At 44.1% G+C, this 24863-nt stretch overlaps 1 protein-coding gene across 1 annotated transcript; it reads left to right on the top strand.

Moving 5' to 3' along the window:
* Positions 1–17: 17 nt before the first annotated feature.
* Positions 18–24717, top strand: LOC136658371 (probable inactive 1-aminocyclopropane-1-carboxylate synthase-like protein 2). Its single transcript, XM_066634896.1, has 15 exons — positions 18–950; positions 5284–5900; positions 7107–7166; positions 8202–8272; positions 9110–9179; positions 10442–10508; positions 12278–12375; positions 13635–13712; positions 15379–15479; positions 17746–17835; positions 18425–18470; positions 18610–18751; positions 20272–20414; positions 21324–21477; positions 24062–24717. Exons 1-15 carry the CDS (start codon positions 302–304, stop codon positions 24349–24351), a joined length of 2676 nt encoding a protein of 891 aa, XP_066490993.1. The 5' UTR covers positions 18–301; the 3' UTR covers positions 24352–24717.
* Positions 24718–24863: the final 146 nt, after the last annotated feature.

Below are 24863 nucleotides of genomic sequence, written 5' to 3'. Positions count from 1 at the left end.
CCGGATGTGAATGAACCGTGCCCACTTGGCCCCCCTGCCCCTCCATAAGCCCAGGCCAGGTTGCCCCCGTGCCGTGCCGTGCCGTGCCAAAGCGGTCCAGCCCCTGCTGCGCAGGAAGAAAGCAGGCTAGAGGGGAGTGGGGCTGCCTCCCCTTCCCAAGCACGGTCCCCGCCCATCGGGTGCCAATGGACTGACCCGGGTCAGGTCCGTGCCAGCTGCCCGGGGGCTCTCCTGTGCGCTTTTACGCACGCTTGCCCTCCAGTGCGCCCCCGGCCTGAGCGCCCGCGAGCGGGGAGGCAGGATGGATTTCCGAGGGAAAAAGTACGAGCGGGGCAGCAACTGGTCCGACCCCGAGGTGGCGGAGCTGCTGCACCTGTGGGCGGCCGACTCGGTGCAGGCGGAGCTGGAGAGCTGCCTGCGCAACCAGCACGTCTTCAACCGCATCGCCGAGGTGCTGCGGGACAAGGGCATCCACCGCACCGGGGACCAGTGCCGGGAGAAGATCAAGAAGATGAAGCTGGAGTACCGGCGCATCAAGGACAACCACAAGGCGCCCCGCGGCGGCAGGACTTGGAAGTTCTACGAAGTGATGGATCGGGTGCTGGCCAGTCGACCCTGCCTCTCCTACAGCGCCGCCAACAGCAGCGGCGTCGTCCTGACCCAGCCGGGGCTCCCGGGAAGCCTGGGGGACGGCTACCACCCCCACTTGGGCCCCACGGCTGCTCTGCCCTTTGCGCACTCTCAGCCCCCGGAGCTGATGGAGATCAAGTGCGAGGAGGTGGACTCAGACGACCCGTGTGCGACCCCCGAACCTCCCCCATCTCTCACTTGCCAACAGGGGGGCTCCACCGACGAGCATGAACTAACCAGGGCCTTTCTGGATAGGTATCAGATTGACTCTCCCATCTCCAGAGTGGAGGTCCCCATTGAGACCAGTGTCTCACCTTCAGGTAGGGCTGTCTGACCGCTTGATGCTACCCAGGAGCCTCTTGTCTTCCTCTTGTCTCCATCAACTGAGGCTGCTTGGGCTTTCTGTGTGGTGTGCTGGCTTCTACAGTGGGAGATTTGCCACAACTGGGGTCGGGCAGGCATGAAGTGATCCATGGATGGTGTCTTGGCTCCAGAAGTGGTCACCCGCAACAGGATGCGTGCCATGTTGAAGGGATGCATTTGTCATAACTGGCTCACAGCTTCTTGCAACCTGCTGTCCTAGGCTTGAGAGCCCTGAAAGAGCGATTACATCTAGTAACATCATGGGGTGATTTAGGCCTGTGACAACTCAAGCAACAAAAAGCTGGTGAGATTAGGTAGTTAGGTAGACACACAGTCATACCTTGTTCATATTTACTCAGAAATTCCACACCAGAGTTCCACTGATCTTACTTTCAAGAAAGCCTAATGCAGTGTTTCTCAATGTTTATCTTCCGTTGTGCCACTTCACATAGTCCACCTATATGAAGTACCACCAGAAGTGAAATAGCATGACATAATTGCCGGTTACTTCTGAATTGGGAGGCCAGATGGGATGTAACAAACACCAGTAAGAGGTTCAGGGTGGATGGAGGTGGGGCTTTTTCAAGCGCAGAAGAGTATGTTTTGGAGCCTCCTACCACTGTTGGTTGTGTCACACACCTGGTCTTGCTGCTGGGTGTTCAGGGGTCCAACAAGTTCCACCAGACACCACCTCAAGTGTTGCTGGTGGCACCCGAACCACTGGTTGAGAAACATTGGCCTAAGGTATCCCAGAACCATTTGTTGTTTTAGTACTGCATCCTAAGGGCCATTTCACACACAGCATTTTACTTACAGAAATGTGTCTGTGTGGGGATGACAACATCATTAGTTCATCACTCTTTCTTGTTGCAGGTACCTTGAGATAATACTGCAAAGATTTTAAAGTGTTAGGTTTGGGTGACCCTTTCTGACTGGCCCCTTACTCCATGCGATTAGAAACACACACAGTCTATCCCCTCTGTTGTGCTGAAGTTATGCTGCCTAATGCTGGGTTAGCAATTGGCTAACCCAATTCAATAGCAATGAAGTTATGCTGGGTTAGCAATTGGCTGCAATTAGTAGTCTGCTCTGGCATGACGGAAGGGGCGAGATGTGCATGCATATGGCTCATATGCAGTGAAGATTGGTTAGAAAAGTCCATACTGGCCCTTTGTTCACAGGATGTCAACACTGTTGGAATTACCTCTTGCATATAAACCAAAATGAGGTGAACAGAAGGCAAAAACAGTTAGAATGGCTCAAGTTCAGGATAGCCTGCTGAGATTCAACTTTTATAATTCACAAAGCAAGTAAGGGCACAATCCTAACCCCTTATGTCAGTGCTTTCCACTGCAATGCAATGCAGCTCTGAGGTAAGGGAACAAACATTTCCTTACTTTGAGGAGGCCTCCGTGAGTGACACCCAACTGCAGGATGCAGCACATGTTCCATTGGCACTGCTATGGCTATGCCAGTGCTGGAAATTACTGACATAAGGGGTTAGGACTGCACCCAAAATGTCTTTTATTTTAAACTCTACAAGCAGTATTTTTTTTCCAATCTGCTTTGCTGTTCCCCCCCATCTGCTATAGAGATGCCTTTCCTATGTATTATACTGAAGTTACTTGTAGCAAAGTCTGCACAGCTAGTCACTGATTCAGTGTCCTGCACAGTGCTGTTTGTTCGGCCCAGATACACAAGAAGATGTGGGCATTTTGGGCCTTGTGTAAAAGGGTTACAAGGTTTTTTGCTACTCACAATATGTTTTATTATTTCTAAACCAAAAGGTAAAAATATCTTGGTTATCGCTCCCCTTGTGCCTGCTTTTTAGGGGCAGTAATCATGACAACTAATTGGTTGACTCTGAGAAGGAATGGTTTTAGGTGTCAGGCAGAGCATGTGTACACTACATAAAAAGTTCTTTGTCAAGTGTGCTCTCATTCAGTAATTTTTGCATTGATGACGTGTACAGCCCAGGAAACCATTGTAACTTCAAGGTTCGTTAGGATTAATGGGCAGGGCATTTGTATCTTGGGCATGAATACCATAAGATTAGAGGAGAGAGTAAACACTAATGTGTGAGATGACCTCAGAATTTAATATGAGCCAGGATTCATCTGGATTGAGTCCTGGTTGTGTTTACAATGTAAGTCCCAGAGATCTGAATGCACATTGCATCCTAAAGGAGAAAGATCACCCAGCTTCTGTTAGCACCTTTTTCTGATGCATCTGTTCTACAGATATATTTGCAAATACAGAATCAGCCTATTGTCCCATCAAATCTGCTTGCTAGAGAGCTTATTTCCTCTGCAGATTAATTCGCCTCCCTTTCTTCCCCAACTTTGCCCTAGTTCTGATGTAGAAAGTACTACTAGACCCCACCACCAGGGTGGTTTGCCTGTTTGAACTGCAGATGTCCTCCTTCCTCCCTGCTCCAACCAGCAGCTTTTCCAGCCACAGTAGCACTTTAGCTCTAATCAGCTCCTGGACTGGGCAGTCACACAACAGCTTCCAGCAATCTCTGTTCAGTTAGTCTGTTAGCCAGTCCATTGGTCAGTATCCAGTCCATTAGTCAGTCTTTTTCCCAACTACTCCCTAACCTTTCCTCCTTCTTCTACCCAACCCTTTCCTCCAGGTGCTTTTTTTATCCCTGAGGGCCCTGTGCCTTCAAGTGGCTACAGCGGTACAGCACACTCACTGTATGCTAAGGCCCTGGTTTTAATCCCATGCTTCCCAGACTTGTCAAAAACAAGGGATGTCTGCTGACTCCACACTGTCTCCTCAAGAATTTTCTGTGATTCCACTAGATCTATCATACTGTGACTTGGTGGACTGCATTCCATCTGCTTCCCATGCAACTTTAAATGCATAGCTGAAATAGAATACGTGTGCCCCTGTATCTGCAGGGGTTCCAGTCTGGATCCCCCCCACAGTTAAGTGAAACTGTGGATATGGGTGAACGCCTCACCTGACCCTCCGGAGCTGAGGGGAGCTCTGAATCCAGCAGAGGTCACAGATATCTGCCCGCGGCCTCTGCCGGGCTCAAAATAAGCTTGAGAAAGCAAGAAAAGTGACTCTGTGAAACAGGAAGTGATGTTTTTAATGCCTTATGAGGCATTAGGAGGTCAGGGGAAGCTCTCAGGGGCTTCATTGTCAGGCTTCATTGGTAGCCTTCAGAAGCATAAGGTCTTGGAACCTGGAACTTCATGTAATCTACTCTCTAGAACTGGTTATAATTGTGATGGAAGGCTTGCTGCAGCAAGGATCTCTCTGAGCATTTGCAGATGACCTTTCTGTCACTAGTGATTATTATTATTATTAACAGTATTTATATACCACTTTTCAACTAAAAGTTCACAAAGCGGTTTACAGAGAAACATCAAATAACTAAATGGCTCCCTGTCCCAAAAGGGCTCACAATCTAAAAAGATGCAAATGAATACCAGCAGACAGCCACTAGAACAGACAGTGCTGGGGTGAGGTGGGCCAGTTACTCTCCCCCTGCTAAAAAAAGGAGCACCCACTTGAAAAAGTGCCTCTTACCCAATTAGCAGGGGTTGATATAGTCTATAGTGATTCACCATAGACAGTGATTCACCATAGTGAATAGAATAGACTAGACAGTGAATAGTGAATAGAATAGACTATCATAGTCTATAGTCATAGTGAATAGAATAGACTATCACAGTCTATAGTGATTCACCATAGACAGCCCTGGCATAGAAGTGAGCTGGCATGGCAGTCACCAGGCTTCAGCACTAGCATCTGCAATTTTGCAGGTTAAAGTGCATGCTGAATAAAATCTACTTGAGCAGTGTTTTTCAAACTTTGTCCCCAATGTACTGCTTCTCATGGTCTAATTATCTTAAGTGCCACAGGAAGTAACTGGCTATGATATAATCACCAATTACTTCCCGGTTGGGAGGCCAGACAGCAGTAAGAGGCTCAGATGTAAGAGCCTAGCCTCCTACCTTTGTTTGTTGTGTCACATCACAGTCTCGTATGTGTACCTCTGGACAACAACTTAAGTATCACAGGTGGGATGTGTATCGCTTGTTGAAAAATGCTGTACTACTAATGTATTTATAAAACACTACAAGTCTGATACATAAAGTTAAAAAGAAGAGCATATTTTTCAACATTGAATTGGCCTTGAGCTTCTCTTATGAATAGGTCTGATACTGGTTAAAGGGGGACAGCTCATTCACTCATGAGAGTTTTACCTTTCTAAGCAATAAATGACAATGTAAAGGAATTGTGATGGATGATTCTCTTTTATCCGTTTCCTAGGTTTTAGTGAGCCCAACATGGCTTCTTCATCCCAGATCCAGAGTATGGGGCCGCGGCCGGGTTTTTCCACCTTGCACCGCCTGCGGAAGAAGCGGAAAGCCCAACGACTGAAGGATCCCTTGGATGAGGTCCTGCTGAAGATCCTGACGGCCCAGCGGGAAATGGAGGAACGTTTTCTGCAAATGGAAGAACGACGACTGCAACAGGATCTGGAGGTGGAGGAGCGGCGGATACAGCTGGAGCAACGGCGCTTTGAACTGGACCGAGACCATGAGTTCCGCATGTTCAATGTCTTTGCCCAAATGCTTAGCATCCTCAAGCAGAGCGATAATCCCTCCATGGCAAGTGGGTTGCCACAGGGTGTGGACTTCAGTCAGGCATTTTCTCACACTGCAAGGGCAAGAGAAGGGGGTCAGCCAGGCATAAGAACCACACAAGTTGGGCGACCTGCCTTGGACAGGACAACCAATGTGTACAGTTTCTGTAACCATAGTAATTTCCAAGCCAGCCCATATCTCTCTGTCCGAGGCAATATTACTAACGTATTCCGTGGCTCCACAGAAGACGGATACGAAGCCTATCATGATGACAAGTATGACGAAGACAAAAATCCAAATGTGAGTGGGGTCATTTCTGCTGCGTTTTTTAAACGACTTATACTTGTTTCATATTGTGATTTATAGTTTATCCAGAGATACCAAGATACATGGCTCGGAATAAGCAGAAAAAGACAGGTCCTTAGTCCCCAGGAGCTTACATGTCAGTGCTGGACCATGGATGGAGAAGTGGGATGGGAAAGGCAATGCTAACAAGGGAAGACCCGAGTTGAAATTTCTTAGGTTGTCCTACGTGGAATAGGTACTGGGAGGATAAACTGGAATAAACTCCTATACACTACCTTGAACTGCCTGGAGAATAAGCAGGAAACAAATGTAATAGTCACTAACTTAACTATAAAGTCTGTAGCTTAACTATTGACTTCGGAGAGGGATGGCAAAGAGATACCTCTTCAAAAGCTTCTTCCAGACTAATCTGCAGGGTTTTTAAAAATACTATATGGAAAAACAAAGCTTCTAACATAGGAGCATAAATGAATGATATGGAATGTCAAGATAAATCTATGTAAATGCATGCAAATTGTAGCTGGGTTCTATGCCGTGTAATTACGCAACAAAGGAAATCCTGGATTCCTCTGGGCTATAACTGTTATAGTAGTAACATCGCTCTATAAACTGTTTTAAGTCAGTTACATTGACAAGTGAATTGAATGATCTGTTGCCTGCCACTGATGTATGCCTGTTTGTTTTTATATCTCTTTTTTCATAGTGTTGATTAGCTCTTGTGCTTAAAATAATCTTCTGGTTCACACAGTGAGTGTTGTGTAGCACTATCTTTTTTAAAAAAAAAGGTAATTAGTTTGTGGAATGTGTAATTAGTTTGTGGAACTCTTTGCCACAGGAAGTAGTGATGGCATCTTGCCTGGATGCCTTCATAGTAGTTATAAGTCATAGTAGGTATGTGCAAGCTCTTGGTTTTAGAGGCAGGCTGCCTCTGACTGCCAAATGCAGGGGAGGGCACTGGGATGCAGGTTGTGTCTGTTGTCTTATGTGCTCCCTGTGGCATTTGGTGGGCCACTGTGAGATACAGGAAGCTGGACTAGATGGGCCTTTGGCCTGATCCAGCAGGCTCTTCTTATGTTCTTAGGTAATGTGATCATTGAGATGACTTTGTGAGATACCAGCAAATATGAAATGCATGTTTGTACAGAGATTGATAATGGTTTCTTAACAAAAGTGTGTTTGTTTTTTTGTCTCTTTCTCCAGGGCATCATTAATTTTGGCACCAGTGAGAACAAACTCTGCTTTGATCTGATGTCCAAGCGGGTAAGCAGCAGTGTAAATACAGAATAGATTGCTTCATTCTTAAGCAGCAGTGGGTAGCACTGGGGTTGTTGCTGATTCCTGGATGTTCCCACTGAGCAGTTTGTTTCCCAAGAGCAATTTGCCTCTCAAAGATTAATCCATCAGATTTGATATTCGTCAATGAATCCGTCCATCTGATATTCCATCAGACCTTAATTCTACATGACCAATTTTCTTGACTGCCCCAGTAGCATTTTAGCATGTGCTCTTTCCAGATTGATATGTGTGTGTGGGGGGGGGGGATGGTACTCCCCCTGCCCTGGTCTGTGAGCTACCACCCAACAATCCTACCTGTCCCTTTAAAGCTTCTGAAACCACTTCTTCCAAGCAGACAAGATTTTATATTTCTGAAGAGCAAGTGGGGAGGGAAAAGTGAGCAAAGGAACCAGTGGAGCATTGAGATACTACTGGTCTGATTTAGTGCAAGGCTATTTTATATGTTCAAGTGTCAGGTCTGTGGTCATACAATAATACTAGGAGGCAAAAGTGCTTCCACCCTTGTGATTGCTCTTCTTTTAACTTAGTGTCGTGCTTCAGTGTCAGGTGCAGGTGATTCCAGATAGAGGTCTTTTTTCCAGTTGCTATAATAATAATACTCAACAGTTTAAAGAACTTTTTGAGTGTGCAAAATCCTTCCTGTATTGCAGCTGAAGCTGCGAGAAACCAGCTTGCCCAGTGGTAGCTAGTAAACTCATGGCAAAGGTGAGATTCAAACCAGGGAAGTCCTGATTCATAGCTTTTGCCTCTCTGCAATGCTGTTAGTTCCTCAGTATTGCATCGCTGCAGTGGAAAGGGAAATGGAAAAGGGAGACGTGGATGGAGATAGATCTGTTATTTGTCATTTGCAAGAAGAATGCAATCCAGCTGGAAAGGGTGAGCGCAGACGCATAACAGGAGCACTAAGTTCTTCCAAATTAAGTTGTTGTTCTTACATTTCCAGACCATTCTGTGGTGTCTGGCTTAATGGTTGTGCTGTCTCTTTCTCATTGCTGCTAGTTGACGCAAAGTGATATGAACCTCATGGAGCCTCTGCTGCTACAGTATCCTGAATGGAAGGGCCATATGTTGTAAGTAGCTTTTCCAGCCCAGTGCTATGCATGTTTACTCTGAAAGCACTGTGTTCAATGAGACGTCCTCCCTGGAAGGTGTGCGTAGAGTTGCAACCTTTGCCTCTTGCACCTCCTCTCTTTGTGTGTATGTTTGCTCTATTCAAAATGTCTGCTTTCAAATCCACTTGACTGCCTTGAGCGTCTCTTAAGCCCCTGGTGCTTCCTTTGTTCATCATCCTGGGCCAGCTCCAGCATAATGCCTTCTAGTTTCATCCATGTAATGCAAACAGAATATGACAGTATCACTGTTCTCTGTTTCATGTGTTCTATTTAGGGCAGCTGCAAGTTTGGAAACAGAGTGTATATCTGTTGTTCTCTGCAATGTGACATGACCGTTATGTGACCTCGACATAACGGACATTAATCATCATGTATTGGGGTCCTCAAACTTCCCCCCCACTGCGACATACCTGTTCTGCAGTGGAGGGCACAGCGACCCACCTCCTTCTCTGGTGCTGGGCCTCAGAAGGGCTTCACTGTCCTCTGGAAGCAACTGAAAGTCACTTTCATAAACCCAGAAGGAAACTGGAAGTGATTTTCTGGCTGCTTCTGGAGGCCTGCAGCGGCTGGTACAACCTCCAATTGTATCTGGAGGGCTCCAGTTTTGAGCAAACCAGATGGAAGAGCAGTTGAGAAGGCCCAACCCAGACCTACTGGACATCAGGTTGCAATCCATCAAGTGGATCGTGACCCACAGTTTGAGAAATCCTGTCATGTGTACATGAGCTCTGAGACCTTGCTTGTCCCTTCTCCTTTGAAAACCTAATTTTGTGGTTGCTTTTGTGTCTCCTGCAGCTTGCGAGAGGAAGTAGCTCGATTTTTGACCTATTACTCCAAGGCACCAGCACCTCTCAAAGCAGAGAATGTGAGTTGACATACCTTCTGGTTTGCTTTTCGCTACTGCATCAGCATTCACTGCCAGGAAATCTATATTATTGGGTATGTGTTATGAGCACCGGAAAGGTACTAGGATTATATGCACACCTAAACTGACTCCTGCTCACACACTGGCATCATATAAAAAGCAGGCCACAATCAAAGGGTGTTCTGTTAATAAGCTAACTAACTGGACTGTATTGTGTTAATACTCAACACTTGTAGTGTTTTTACTTATGTTCTTACTACCCCCGTGGTATATACTTTTTAAATATTCAAAGTAATTCAAAGTTAATGGTGTTGCGGCTTGTGCTTTTAGACCATTGCCATCCACATTTTGATCCATAACAAAAAATTTTGAATACCAAAAAACCATAGATTTTTAGTATTCAAAATCTAGTCAGATATCATGTTCCAATTATGTTCTATGAATGAAAATTTAGCCTGAATGGAATTTTCATCCCAGTATAAATGTCATTTTTCCATAGGGTGAAAATTCTCCTGCGGCTTTCAGTTTTCAGTTCAGATTTTTAATTTTTTGTTTTTGTACCAAAGTGTTTCAGCGAGCTGTTAATTGTCCCAGCAGCAAATGTTTCGACAAGAAACAGTCAGCATTTCAAAGCCAGTAATCTGTGTTTCTGAACTTCAGGAGCTCTTTTCAAATACCTAATCAGGGCTTTTACAACTTTTAAAGGCTCAGATCTATGTTTTCAAAAGTCTGGAAGCTAATAGCCATTAGCTTCCTGATATCGTCTTTTTGTGAGGATGATATCTACATTTCTGATTATGATCATCCGAAGTATGCTTGCTAAGAAGTAAGCCCTGTTGCCAATAGGGCTGAATAACCTCTTCAAAGTGACGATTTTCAGTAGAGAAACAATTCTGACGTAAAGAGTTAAATACCCACAGCCTCCATACTGTACTTCTCATCTAAATTGTGTCCCTGTGCAACTGCTACACATGAGTATGACTTAGGCTATAATTCTACGCACACCTTTCTAGGTGTAAGCCCCATTGAACATAATTGGGACTTACTTCTGAGTAGATATGCATAGGCTGGTGCTCGTGAAATTGAACAGTGGCAAATTTTTTATCGTGTATAGTTTGGCCATAAGTGGAGATGCTCTGATGTTTTATTTATGTAGCTGGAACAGATGGACAACAGCAGATTTTTCACCTTGAATGCCAGAAATTTTGCATGGTGATTTTTTTCTTGAATAGGAATAACGTCTGTCCAACTCTGTTCTGCAGGTGATCGTGCTGAATGGTTGTGGCTCTGTTTTTTCTGCTTTAGCTATGGTGCTTTGTGATCCGGGAGGTAAGTGCAATTGCTGAAGTCATGTAATATCCAGTTGTGTTGGATGGAACTACAGGAGGGATCATGCAAACTACTTGAGCATAGAAACAATGAAATTGGTGATGTTTTTGGTGACATCTCTGCTGGGCATTGTGCTGAACTTTTGCTTATATCTTTCTAAGATGACTCATGGTGTTTGTGCTAAGTAGCTCACATTAATCAGAGCAGGTCTGCACATTCCCTTTGACTAGTCAGGCTACTTTTCTTCCTGTTCTCACCTTCCATGGTCTTGAATTGCCATGGTTTGTGTGCCATGCCATGCCACTGCATTATTCCAGTGGTTCTCACACATTAGCATTGGGACCCACTTTTTAGAATAAGTATCTGTCAGGACCCACTGGAAGTGATGTCATGAACGGAAGTGACATCATCAAGCAGGAACATTTTTAACAATTCTAGGCTGTAATCCCACCCACACTGACCCAGGAATAAGTCCCATTTACTGTCATTGTTAAAAGAATGTTAACGATTCAGAATGTTAAAAGAATGTTAACATTGTTAGTAGCTTGTTAAAATACAGGTCTGTAACATTTCCTCAAATGCAGTCATACTATGGGAGCATCAAGTCTAATATAAATAAAATATTGAAATGAATGGGGAGCAACCTGAAATTGGCTCGCGACCCACCTAGTGGGGTCCTGACCCACAGTTTAAGAAATGCTGCATTATACGTTCTTTGACCTTTTCCCCTTACTCTATGCAGCATGCTCCATGCTGCAACACTTCCATGTTGTGACGTCACAAAATACATGGAGGATTGTCCAGTTGTCACAAGAGAAGGTTAGATCTTTGAGCCAAAAGCACTTAAAACATTGGTTGCAACATCCACAACATGGCTATTGGCACCCTTCTACCAGTATTATTTCAGGTCACTTTCGGCCCAGTCCTAACGAGAGCTTATACCGATGGAATGCATGTTCTCCCAGCACAAGCTGCTGCAAAAGCACCATAAAGTGCAATATTGCTGTTGCAGGTCTAAGTTGTGGCTGCTGGGCCTTAACCTGAGGAGACCTCCAGCAGCCAAAAATCCCCTGTGTGATGCAGCATAGCCATCATTGGCACCATTGCAATGCTGCTCAGGAATTTCTGTTGGATTGGGCTATTGGGGTGGTATTCAGAAGTGAAAAAAGAAGTATGTTTTTCCCCCAAGTTTCTGCATCATGTCCACTGGTGTGCATTCTCTTGACACAAGACAGAATGCTCCTGGGGAGGGGATATTCACATCTCCACTCTTCTGAACATTACAAGGAATTAGCAGTGGAAGTGAATGAGTTGTGCTTCCTTCTTGCCGCCTCTGAAAAGTGTCCAAAGTGGCCCTTAGAGGGAGCAGTTCCATTATAATCTTAATCTGTATAGCTGTTGACTGGATTCTACAAACATGTATATTCATTGAGTTGCTTCTTGGGGTTTTCCAGGTTTGTCCTACTTCTGTTTCTCCTTGCTTGCTCTTGCTAATTTGGATGATTTTAATTTTCATACTGGGTCATAGACTTGTGTTAAACTGGATTTTGAAACGTGTGTATTTTGCTCTTCAGGACCAGAGCTTCTTCTGGTCTTAAAAATGGAGTTTGGTCTAAATGTTCATTCTGAAGTGGTCTCTTTAGATTTGTTAAAAGGAAACTTAGATAAAAGACCCTGGTCTCAACTATGTGGCCAGTAATGAAAGTTGGGAGGACAGACTGCAACTGTAGAATAACTGGTTCTATCCTTCTTTGTTTTGTTTGTTTCAGAAGCCTTCCTGATTGCTACCCCTTTCTATGGGGGTATCACCCACAGTGTGTTTCTCTATGGGAATGTCAAGCTGGTGTATGCCTATTTGGACAGTCAGGTAAGGAGGAGAATGGAAGATCATTTCAAGCTGTAGTTAGAAATGGACAGTATTAGTGAAAATCCTATGCCTGCTGAGCATGTTACAAACCTGTTTGACCAGTCACTTGGAAAGTATCTTTAAACAGTCATTTTCTTAAACAGTCTCTGGGACCCAGCAGTGATTCACCTCCTGAAAGTCTCTAGTAAATGGTTTGCCAGATAGTGTTAGAGACTATCTATCAGTAGTGTTGTGCAAGAGGTATGTGAGGTGATTTATACTGATGTGTGCCTTTGGTAAGACATTTTAGAACCACTTTCTGGAAAACTGCAGGATTTCAGATGAACTGGCATAGCATAGTGGCTATGAGAATGAAATTGAGCGGCAAATCAGGAATCCTCACCTGATGGCCTAAGGCAGTGGTTCTCAAACTTATAGCACCAGGACTTACCAGTACTTTTTAGAATGTTAATCTGTCAGGACCCACCAGAAGTTACACCATCAAGCAGGAAAATTTAACAAACCTAGGCTGCAATCCTATACTCACTTACCTAGGAGTAAGTCCCACTTACTATCATTGTTAAAGGCTGCAATCCTATACGCACTTTCCTGAGAGTAAGCCCCATTGAACAAAATAGGACTTACTTCTGAGTAGACCTGGTTAGGATTGTGCCCAAAAGCATATACATAGTAGCCTGTTCAAAGTACAGATCTGTAACATTTCCCCAAATGCAGTCACATATCATGGTAGCATCTTGTCTAATTAAAATTAAAAGTATTTTAATTAAACGTATTAAAAATAAAGTATTGAAATGAATGGGGGCCCACCTGAAATTGTCTCATGACCCACCTAGTGGGTCCCGAATCACAGTTTGAGAAACACTGGCCTAAGGCAAGTCTCAGCTCACAGTGTGGGGATAATAATACTAACCTTACCTGCTTGCTGTAAGATGATACATGGGAAGCACTTTGCGCACTCAAAAAGGTGCTATACAGACATTAAGAATTCTTCTCATTATTATTGTTAATCTTTGAGGCACATTGAGGCTGAAGTAATTGGACAACAGAGATCAATTATCTGTGCTGGATTAGGGCTCTTGAATCCCTTTTCGCAATGACATGTCTATGAGCCCAAGACTATTCAGCTCTCAGCAAAAGGTGAACTACCAGTCTTGCCAAATGGTTGATCTGTTTCATCTCGTTTCCTGAAGCTGTTTTAGTAATTCTGCCAGTCCTCTGTAATATGCAATGAACCATTGTGTTCTTTTGATGTGTTCCAGGTCACTGGCACCTGCACCCGTCCATTCCAACTCACTGTGAACAAGCTAAAGAAGGCCCTGAAAGATGCACAGGCAGAGGTGAGCTTGGTCGTTTTCATACTTGTAAGAGGTCCTGGCAAAGGATGGGATGGGGTTGCTTGATCCCAGGGATATTACTGAGAGCAGTATAAAACTTTAGGTACAGTTATTGCAGTGGCCATGGACAGCCAGGAGTACCGGAAGTGATAATATTGTTTATGCTAAGTGGGTGTAGATCTGGTTGGTGTTATGTTGCATTATGATAATGTTGTTTTGTGGCTCCAACACCCTGGTAGGTGTCTGTGTTTTAACAGAGACTGCATTTTGGACTGAATGAGGACTGAAGAGATTCTGAATAAACAGCTCCCCACACCATCCCTCCTATATGTATCAAGATATAAGCAGAGAGCTTCCTAAGCCCACCCTTTTCAACATTGATTCTGAGTGCTTAACAATTCATTAGTATGCCCATTTTTGTGATGGCTTGCAGTAGAATTTTTCTTTTTCTTTTTTGTGCATTCTCTTTTGTATTCTGCTCACATGAGATACATAAATAATAAACACTTACAGAATGTCCCTTGCTGTCCTCATGGAGGGCAGTGGCTTTGCTTTTGCCTTCTGGAATTTGTTTTGACCCTTCCCAAAATATTTATTTTTCATATTTTTACACCACCCTTCCTCCAAGGAGCTCAGGGTGGAGTACATAGTTCCTGCCTTCCTTTTGTCCTCGCAACAACCCTGTGAGGTAGATGAGGCTGAGAGATAGTGACTGACCCAAGGCCACCCAGGAAGCTTCATGGCTGATTTGAACCTGGATCTTTCGGGTCTAAGTTCACCTCCTGAAGCACTACACCATCCTACCACTTTCTTTTTGCACTTGGTTGAGTGTGTGATAGAAAAATCCTTTGGTGATCATTTTTTATATACTAGCAATGTATTATACTGACCTCTAGCAGCCCCAAGAGCAGGCTGATGAGATCACATTCTTGGGAACAGTGAAAGATCTCCCAGGGATGCTGCCTCATGCTTCATCTCCTGTATATTTGTTCCCAAAGTGATGGAGAAAGTAGCTAAGTGATCTGTAAGTGGAAATAGTTAAGTACTGTCCCCTCTGGTAAGATGGATGTGTTTAATTTCTTTCTTGATCTGATCTGTCTTCAGAAATTCACTCACACACACACACACACACACACACACAAGACAAACTTCTAAGCCCATATGTGTCCATTGGCCAGTCACATAACTGCAAGCAATTTTCAGCCTGCTGTTCCCCAAGCCTGATGGGTCAAGGGACAAATTAAAATTCTGGCCAGTTTTCAAAGAGTGTCCTTTGTGGATGAAATAGGTATGAGAGCACCTGAACTTCTAATAACCTTCTAATTCTTAAAGTACCATGTCTGGAAGAAATGCCCTCAGTGCCTGTCCATACAGAGAAGTTAGAAGAATTTGCACTTTTATTTTCCTTCCTTAACTACTTTCTGATCTGTCTATACAATATGCCTTCAGCTAAGCAATTTCTCCCCAATGTGCTCTCTACCATGAAAGGATATTGCTGAAGGGAGATGGTCATTGGTTAGGATCAGTCCAGATGAAAAAAAAAGTCAGATTCCACAAGACCCTGTCTAGAGGGCAGTCAAATTTTCTCAGCCTGTTTCTTGGCAGGCAGTGTTTTAAATTCAGAGCCTGTATATGTATTTTTAATGCTCTGATGTGGTTTGTCTTACAGGGTGTCAGAGTAAAGGCTTTAATTCTCTTAAACCCACAAAATCCCTTGGGAGACCTATATTCTCTTTCCGAGTTACATGACTTCTTGGAATTTGCCAAAAGGTATGCTAACATTGCAAGGTAGATAGAGGTGGGGTTTGGAGTCGGATGATCCAGTACTCCAAATGTCCTAGGCTGGCTTGAATCAATTTTTGTGCAACATAAATAATTTATTCTGAAGAATGCAGCAAAGATGCATTTCTGGAATGAGAAAATATATATGTGTCTTCTGTTGTATGCTGCATTCTTCTTCTAGATTTGTTCTTTTTTCTTGAGGAGGTGGGGTGTGATTTTGTTTGAGCAAGTATTATGCTGTTGCATCCTATCACTATCATATAACAAAAAATATAGATGTGATAACCCCATGCGTGTATTATTATCACCATTAATTGTTTTCCTTTTCTGTAAGATCATCTATGGATGAGATAGACTAGCATGCCAACTAGGATTATCTTTTTTTAATCACCATTGATGTACATGGTATACTTTCCAGTGTACCGAAGGCCAAAAAAAAAAAGGCCCCTGCCCCTGGAAGATTACAATCTGAATTTTGACAGAAGAGGAGTTATCAGTGGGACTGGAGAACAGGGTCATGGGAAGAATATGCACAAAGGCATGTCCAGTTCATAGGCTTCATTTCTGTAGAGAATGAAGACAGAAGAGTTAAGCTAAAGGTTTCACAGGAAAGCTGAAACCTTGGGGGGAGTATTTGAATTTCCAAACCTTGGACACTTTGGGGGGAAGTATTTGAAGAAAGACAGAGACAAAGTCCACATAAATGTTATAGGCATACGGGGCAGCAAGAGAGAAGAAGCAGAGGCATTCAGGTTTCTCTGAATGGTTGAATTGGAGGACAAAAATTCGTAAGTAGGGAAGAATTATCAGCTTTTGTTCCAGTGGATGGTGACATTGCTTACTCTGTAGGAAGAACTGGGAATCACAGAGGAAAGCTTAGACCAGTAGAACATCTTGCTTTGTCAGTGAGCTGCTTTATGTGCCAAAGAAAAATCATCCTTGATGGGCAAACTTGTTACCAAAAAGGGCTGTTATGTTTTTAAGGGGAATTATTATATTACCCTTTGGAAACTTCAGGATCGCAGGCTAGATAACAAGACAGCGTAATGCAAAGAAATTCCTTTTTAGCTTGAAAAGAGACTGGGAGAAAGATAACTTTCAATAGGATTATATTTTTATTGCAAAAACACACAGGTATACATAATGCACATGGAAAATGGTAAGTATATGTTTCTTGGTTCCTAGTACTTGGATCCTGTGTACCTAGCTTTATGGTGGTTGCATGTGCTGTGTATTTGGTGCATCCGAAGAAATTAGGAAAAGAGAAATTTGTAGGGAAGGATTTTAGGGGTCCCTAATCTGCCTAACCCAGTTGCTAACTGAGATGGAGAGAGAAGAGGAGGAAAAAAGGGGGGGGGGAAGAAGGGAAAAGATTCCAGACACAAGATATAGTTACCTGTCCTGAGAAGCAGTTGGGGGGGGGGGTGGAGAGTCCTATGGAGGACCTCTGCCTTGGGAGGGCAGCCAGAGAGAGAGAGAGCACATGGCGAAGTTCTCTCTTAAAAAGGCTTTTTGCTGACCTGAATGACCCGGATGTGGCCTAGAGCTGTTCTAGATGCGCATGCTCAGTACACACACTGGGACATGTGAAGCATGCAAGAAAAAACAGGATGATCAAGTAGTCGGCTATCAGCAATGGCTGGCCTCCTGTGGGGGGTAGCTGGCTGTTCAAATCTGCATACGGTGATTAAGCAGCGTGAATTAGTTAAGGCAATACAAAGAATAGGCAATACTTAAACAATGATTTAAAATGCTAGGCTTCTTCCTCCAGAGGTACATGCCGACCTGTTTTGCATACACAATGATTGAATCAGGAGATACTTACAATGCTTACATTGACCTGCAGGGAAATGGGGGTTGTTTAATCCATGTGCTTGTGGTTTTGCCTGCATGATATTTTAGTCCATAATACATAACCGTACATAAAATCACAACTTGAAAGGAAAAGGGATTTTCACGTAACAGACTCTGATGCGCTTGAAAGTCTTACCATCATCTTCAGTAATGAGCAACTGACTGTAGGCACTGGATATGCTATTTCATGGCTCTGTTCAGGCTGCTTGACTTTGACAGCATTTTCCTTTGTCCGTCTGGATCCTCTTGTTGGTACAGTTTTCTATCTAATGTTTCTTCAAATATACCTAGTGGCAGCTTGTTAAGGTAACCAAAAATTCTGTACCCTTTTCCTTGCATGTCATCTTTCCTCGCCACTGTAGAACATTTACACTTGTGTTTTCATTTTCCTATTTTTCAGGCATGAGTTACACGTGATTGTTGACGAGATCTACATGCTGTCTGTTTTTGACAATTCTGCCACGTTCCACAGTGTGCTGGAAATGGACAGGTAAAGCCAGCTTTAGTGCTTCCTGATAATAAAGTAGGCCAATCCTATGAAACAGTATGAATGGAGAAATGGTACTGAACAAACATCATCTGGATACAAGCAGCTGTTAAAGATGTAGAAGGGTCTGCCAAAATAGGAATTGGCAGACTTTCTGTTGGAAGTCATGCAATATCTTTGGCTTTTTTAAAGACTTGTAGTTGGGGAAAGTGCTTCTGCTGCTGCTGAACCAGCATTTTCTGGAGGTTTCAAAGATTGCTTTGCAGCATCATTCCTGGTCACTTAAAATGCAACACAAAAAGAATGGCTCTCTGAACACTTATGGGAGAGTCATAGTAATACCTGATTGGCTGTGAAATTATTTTGCATTGGCATGGCATTCTGTGCTTTGAGATCTTCCTAATCATGATGTGCAAATGCATCATTCATTGGAGCAGAAGGGAGACCCCAAGTATTTCTAGGTGCCTGGGGTCTTATGTTTGGAAAATTGTACCATCTGTATATAGTGTGATTTCTAGTGTGCTGAGCTGATGCTCCAGAAGCATCACTGATTTGCTGCTAACATCCCCTTTTGCGTCTTCCTTTCATGCAGATTACCTGACCCACAGCGGACCCACGTAATGTGGGGAATTTCTAAGGTGAGTGCTTTTGTCGAATGCTGAGGTGGTATTAACCTAGAAGCCTGGCTAAGCATTAGAGAAAACTGACACCATGTGGTCAAAACACTTGTTTGAGTCATGATGATATGTTTACAATGGTGATTGTTTTCCCCTGCAGGATTTTGCTGTCTCTGGAATTCGGTTTGGAACCCTGTACACAGAGAACCAAGACGTTTCCAATGCTGTTGCTTCTTTGTGTTACTTCCATGGGGTCTGTGGGCCTGTCCAGTATAAAATTGCCCAGCTGCTCCGAGACAGAGGTGAATGAGGCAAAGAGTGTTAAAAGGACCCCCATATTCTGTTCTCCCCTTGAGACCTCTGCTCAAGCCACTGCTGGTAACCTTCTAGAATTCTTAGGATGCATGTCGGAGGTATTAAAACTGTCAGGTTTAAAAGCAATGAACAAACTTCCTTATGAGGAAAGGCTACAGTGTTTGGGCCTCTTCTGCCTAGAAAAGAGACGCCTGAGGGGGGACGTGATTGAGACATACAAAATTATGCATGGGAAGGATAAAGTGGATAGAGAGATGCTCTTTACACTCTCGCATAACACCAGAACCAGGGGACATCCACTAAAATTGATTGTTGGGAGAGTTAGGACAGACAAAAGAAAATATTTCTTTACTCAGCGTGGTTGGTCTGTGGAACTCCTTGCCACAGGGTGTGGTGACGGCATCTGGCCTGGATGCCTTTAAAAGGGGATTGGACAAGTTTCTGGAGGAAAAATCCATTACAGGTTACAAGTCATGATGTGTATGTGCAACCTCCTGATTTTAGAAATGGGCTATGTCAGAATGCCAGATGCAAGGGAGGGCACCAGGATGAGGTCTCTTGTTATCTGGTGTGCTCTATGGGGCATTTGGTGGGCCACTGTGAGATACAGGAAGCTGGACTAGATGGGCCTATGGCCTGATCCAATGGGGCTGTTCTTATGTTCTTAACTTTGTGGTGCATTCAGATGTAACATTTGGATGGAGAAATGTGGCATCTGCATGTAAGGACATCCTTGGGGTCTTGTCCACATTGCATTTTTTTTTTTTTAGGTGTATGTCTTTCTGAAGTATACATCTAAAAATGTCACATATGAGTCACAGACAGGTATTTGAAAATGTGGGTATCATAAACAGTTAAGGCCACAAGATCTGGAATTATGGTTTGCCAGTGTAATGCTTGTCTTCTGTTGTATAGCCATTGAAAAGAGCAGAATCATTGTTGGGCTTCTTGTGCCATGCAGCAGAATTAGCTTTCTAATGGAGAAAGTGAGAATAATAAAAGAAGAGAGTGAGGCAGTTGTTATAATACCCCACACATACCATGGGTGGTTATGTAAAAGGCTTGCCTGGTTTCCTCGGGCTGGTGCATATGTGCATGTTCCGCACTTGATTACAGCAGCATGCGTAATGAATTAGATCAAAGATCACAGGCAGAACGTGCAAAGGTCTTGCATCTCCTTAAACCAGCAGTTTTCAACCATTGTGCCACGGCACATTGGTGTGCCATAAGTGCGCTGCAGGAATTTGGGCGAAGATCATTCATTAGTAGGGCCATTGGGGGATGTGAGCCCCCTGCCAAAAGTGAGGTGTGTCTTGTCAGTTGTCAGAAAACTGATGGTATGCCTTGACAATTTTAGCACCTTGTCAGTGTGCCTTGAGATGAAAGAAGGTTGAAAATCACGGGCTTATACACAGTACTCTTCCATTGAGTTAGTTTATGCATTCATGTATCACTCGATACGTGTGCATGATTTGACTGACCCAAAGTGTCTTCTCATCTTGACTAGACTGGATCAACCAGGTGTACTTACGGGCCAACCACGAGAGGCTGAAAGCCGCCCATACTTTTGTGACAGATGAGCTCAAGACCCTTGGAGTTCCCTTCCTTAACCGAAGTGCTGGCTTCTTTGTCTGGATCGACTTCCGAAAGGTCAGTGTTTATAAGAAGAGCCCTGCTGGACCAAACCAAGGACTTATTTAGTCCAACATTTTGTTTCTGTCAGTGGCAAACATTTTGTTTTTCTCAGTGGGAAAGTTATGAGCAGGGCGGAAGGCGGCAGCTCTCCTCCGTGCTTTATCTGCCTCAGCTGCTATGCAGAAGGAGGCTCTAAATAAGGAAATTTAGCAGTTATAGCTAATAAGGCTCTCGCCCATGAATTCATCTAAACTTTTCTTTAAGTTGTCTGATTTTAGGAGGGTTATAACAGGAGTCAAGCAAGCATCTATTGCCATAGATCAGAGGGCTATTGCCATACAGAGGGCTGAAGTTAGCATTCATGGTGCCTACTGAGAACTGGAAATGACATCATTAAGTAGGAAGTAACATCATTAAGGAGCTGATAGCCAGAAATAAGCACTTTTTTCTCACATAGGAACTCATTAGCTGCAAATGACAAAAGAGAAAATGTGTAAATCTTGTTCATAATTTCAAGCTATGAAAGAACCCAATTATCATGCTAGGAAAGCCCAATTATAATGGGGACCAGAGAAATTGCTTCCAGGGGCCACATCCAACTGGTGGGCCTTATGTTTGATACCCCTGTCTTGAATTAACTTAGCCACAGGCCATAGAGGCTGTTGAAATGCATGTAGAGATGCTCAGAGATGCAATCAGGCAAAGCAGTGAAGATTTCAATGAATAAGAGACAGAGAAAAAGATATATAGGAAACATTTAGGAAATACAGCACATGATGTAAGAGAACATTCTCACTTTTTCTCTCTGCTGTAGAGGGCCTCATGTCTCTCTCTGTGTCTAAAGAGATTTGGCTATAGCTTCCGTTCAAGAATGTGAGCCTATTCAGTTTGTTGACTCTCTGCTTTCCTGTTAACTGCCTCCAGTACTTGAAGAGAGGGACGTTTGAAGAGGAAATGGCACTCTGGAAACGTTTCCTGGATAACAAGGTCCTGCTCTCCTGTGGTAAAGCCTTTGAGTGTGGTGAGCCTGGCTGGTTTCGCATCATCTTTGCTGACAAGATGCACCGGCTGCAGCTAGGTCAGTGATCTATTCCTCTTGTCTTGTTACAGGCTGTGCAGTGTATTTTGCAAGACGCATTTAGCATAGGAGTTCCTTTGAGCCAGGAAGTTGCTCAGCAGGCAGATGTTCATCCTGTTGGGTCTTCCCTTGTTTTAGACCGAGCTGGAGGCTGGAGTGTGACAAGCTCACTGGTCTCAAGCTCCCTTAGTGTTAGTTCTGTTCCTTTTATTAAGGGCAAGGGCTACATGTGAGGCAGGGCCAGCCTTTGGAGATGCGGGACCCAAAGTAAAACATTTTTGCAGTGTCCCCCTACTCACCAGGATGAGTAGCAGCAGTGAGGCACCCGGCAGCGACATCACTGACAGCTGTGTCCGGGCGGGCGGGGGGGGGGTCAATTCCAAGTCAGTCAGACCCAGGGGTGAGTGGGAGTGAGAACGGTCCAGCGGCACTGCTCTGCTCACTGTGCTTTCCGTGCAGTGCCTTGGCGTGGAAGATTCCATGCCAGGGTGTCGGCTACGGAGCAAGGTGTTTGTGGTAGCTGTGGGCACTCCGCTTGCCACCCCACTGTGGGGCCCCTCCAGGCATGGGGCCCAATTTGGCCAAATTGGTCAAATTGCCCTGAGACCAGCCCTGATGTGAAGACTGTCATCTTCTGGCATAGATGTTCCCTTATCCATTACATCCAGTGCACCCTTGTTTATACTAAGGGGAGATCGTAGAAGTGGCATGATAACTGCAGCATTCTTTGTACTGTGGCACTCAGAGTTGCATTTTAGGAAAAAACCTAGGGGTCATCAGGCAATGAGATGTAATATCTCAGGAAACCATGAAACCTGTCAGGTTTGAGGTTTTAAGACTACCATTAAAGCTTTGAGTCATCCTATGGTGCAGCCGTATCTGAAAAATTAAGTATGGTTCTTGTCTCTCCATCTCAAAAAGGATATCAGAGACCCCACTCCCCCATTATGTAGAAGAAGGCAAGCAAAATTATCCTATGAGGAAAATTGAAATAATTTGAGGACTTTCGTTGAGAAAAAATATGCATAACAGGAACGTGGATTTATAAAATATATGCTGGTGTTGAACAGAGAGATTTTTTTTCTCTCTGTTTTGTAACACTGGATCATCAGGTTATCCAAGGAAATTGACCGGTGATAGGGTCAGGACAGACAAAGTGCTTCCCTGAAACACAAAATGAATTTGTAGGATGCGCCACCATGGTACATGGTGTTGACCACTGGCTTAGTATGCTTTAAAAATTCAGATTCATGGAGGGACACGTCTATCAATGGCTGTTAGCAATGATAGTTAAACTGAGGTAGTATTCAGCCCAAGCTCAGAGGCAGCCTTCCTTTGACAGACAATTGCTGTTGCCTTCATTTTCTGCTTCTGGCCCTTTGGAAACAGGACACTGGGCTAGATGGACCTTTTGGTCTGATTTGAACTTTATGTTCTTAGGAGGATGGTTTAAACATCTATTTGGGTGCGGATAGGTCTAAATTCTTCGTAAGTGCAGTGAGTTACTTAAAGCAGCTTGTGAGAAGGGCTGCCCTACTAATTGAAACCAGTGGCATGCTAAGTCCAGGGTCACTACCATCTCTGGTGGCCACAATCTTCCTCCACACCACTGCTCTCCTCCTCCTCCTGGCTTCCTGCCCTTTACAAAGGCAGGGGAAAAGAGGAGGGTGGTGGCAGGGACAAAGAAATAAACTTATGGCGAGAGAATGCAGAGTTGTTGAGGTGAAATGCAGTGGGGATGATGTGGGGGAGACATGGGGTGGACATGCAGAGTTGAGCTGATGAGCTGTGCTGATGAGTGAGGCAGAGGAGCTGTTGAGTGGTGACAGTTCATACAAACCTGTTGTCGCTTGCTGAATGGTGAACTCCCAGCTCATCAGCTAATGGAATTCTTTGGGGTTCTGATCCAGTTGTGCTGAAATACCATATGATAGTCCTAGAAGGTTTGTGCACATGACTCTTTGCCACAGGAAGTAGTGATGGCATCTTGCCTGGATGCATTTAAGAGGGGATTGGACAAATTTCTGGAGGAAAAGTTCATTACGGGTTGGTTGGCAACCTTCAGTCTCGAAAGACTATGGTATAAGCCTACAGCACCCAGTATTCCCAGGTGGTCTCCCATCCAAGTACTAACCAGGCCTGACCCTGCTTAGCTTCTGAGATCAGACAAGATCGGGCATGTGCAGGGTAACATTACGGGTTACAAGTCATAGTAGGTATGTGCAAGCTCTTGGTTTTAGAGGCAGGCTGCCTCTGATTGCAGAGGCAATCTGCAGATTGTGTCTGTTGTCTTGCGTTCTCCCTGGGGCATTTGGTGGGCCACTGTGAGATATAGGAAGCTGGACTAGATGCATTGGCCTGATCCAGCTTTGGCCTGATCCAGCAGGGCTCTTCTTATGTTCTTATGTTCTCTTCAAACCTTGTAGGCAAGCTCTGAGAAATAGAGCGAGTCAGGAAGTGGTGAGCAGCAAGTTCTAGACTGTGAAGTGTGTTATCAGGTTCACACAACTCATTCAAACTTGGTAGCTTCAGCACCACTTCTTTATCTGAATGAACTTCTCCCCCCCCCCTTGCTTTTGTGCAGGCATGCAGAGGGTCCGGGAGGTCCTAGAAGAATATGAGCATGAAGTCCTGAATGAAGACAATGAGCAGTCTGACTCAGAGGGCAAAGCGGATAGCGCTGATGAAGTTATCTTTGTGTCTCACCACCAGGAGCCAGCCTCAGCTGGTGGCTCCAACCTTGGTGATCTTATTGGCCTCTTGCAGCAGCAAATGCGCTCGTCTGACTGGCTGCAGAAGAACACAGTGGAGCTGTTTGCACAGGAGAGGCCAGAAGTCTATGATGTTTTCAGCAAGTTGGTGGGGAAACAATAGAGAGCTTTGGTGCAGACATCCTGGGACTCTCGCTGAAGGTTCTCATTGCTGGGCTTTGCCTTTTTAGTCAAGTATATATTTTCTAAATAAGAGGAAACCATTTTTGCAAATTGTTTTTCTTGACCATCCTCTCTTCATGGGGTTGGACTGGGGCTGTGTACAGAGCATTGGCTTTTATTCTGCCTCTACCTCTACCTGTATTGTATTATATATTTTTTTGTTTTTAATGAAGGGGCTTATGTTCTCATATAGGGAGAGACATGATGTCTTCATTTGTGCTGCTTCTGGTTTCATATTGCTTTTTCTGGGAAAGACTTTAAAAAAATATCCTTCCCTATCTAGAATGACATTCAGATATAATTTTAATCCAAACTGAGTGTTGTTTTTTTTCCCCAATAGATCACTTTACTGCAGAATTTAGTGGCAGGTTCAAATGTACAATAGTTCAGATAATCTACAATGGGTAAATAATATGTATTTGTACATATTTCGTGCTCTACAGAGTGTTTGTT

Source organism: Tiliqua scincoides, chromosome 1 (assembly GCF_035046505.1).
Source record: "Tiliqua scincoides isolate rTilSci1 chromosome 1, rTilSci1.hap2, whole genome shotgun sequence".
Lineage (NCBI taxonomy): Eukaryota > Metazoa > Chordata > Lepidosauria > Squamata > Scincidae > Tiliqua > Tiliqua scincoides.
Note: the sequence above shows the minus strand (reverse complement) of the source record. Positions and strands in the feature narration are given on the sequence as shown.

Coding starts and splice junctions, on each gene's coding strand:
- LOC136658371 (XM_066634896.1), top strand. CDS start 302: ATGGATTTCCGAGGGAAAAAGTACGAGCGGGGCAGCAACTGGTCCGAC. Junction 951..5,283: donor GACCAGTGTCTCACCTTCAG/GTAGGGCTGTCT, acceptor TCCGTTTCCTAG/GTTTTAGTGAGCCCAACATG. Junction 21,478..24,061: donor GATGCACCGGCTGCAGCTAG/GTCAGTGATCTA, acceptor GCTTTTGTGCAG/GCATGCAGAGGGTCCGGGAG.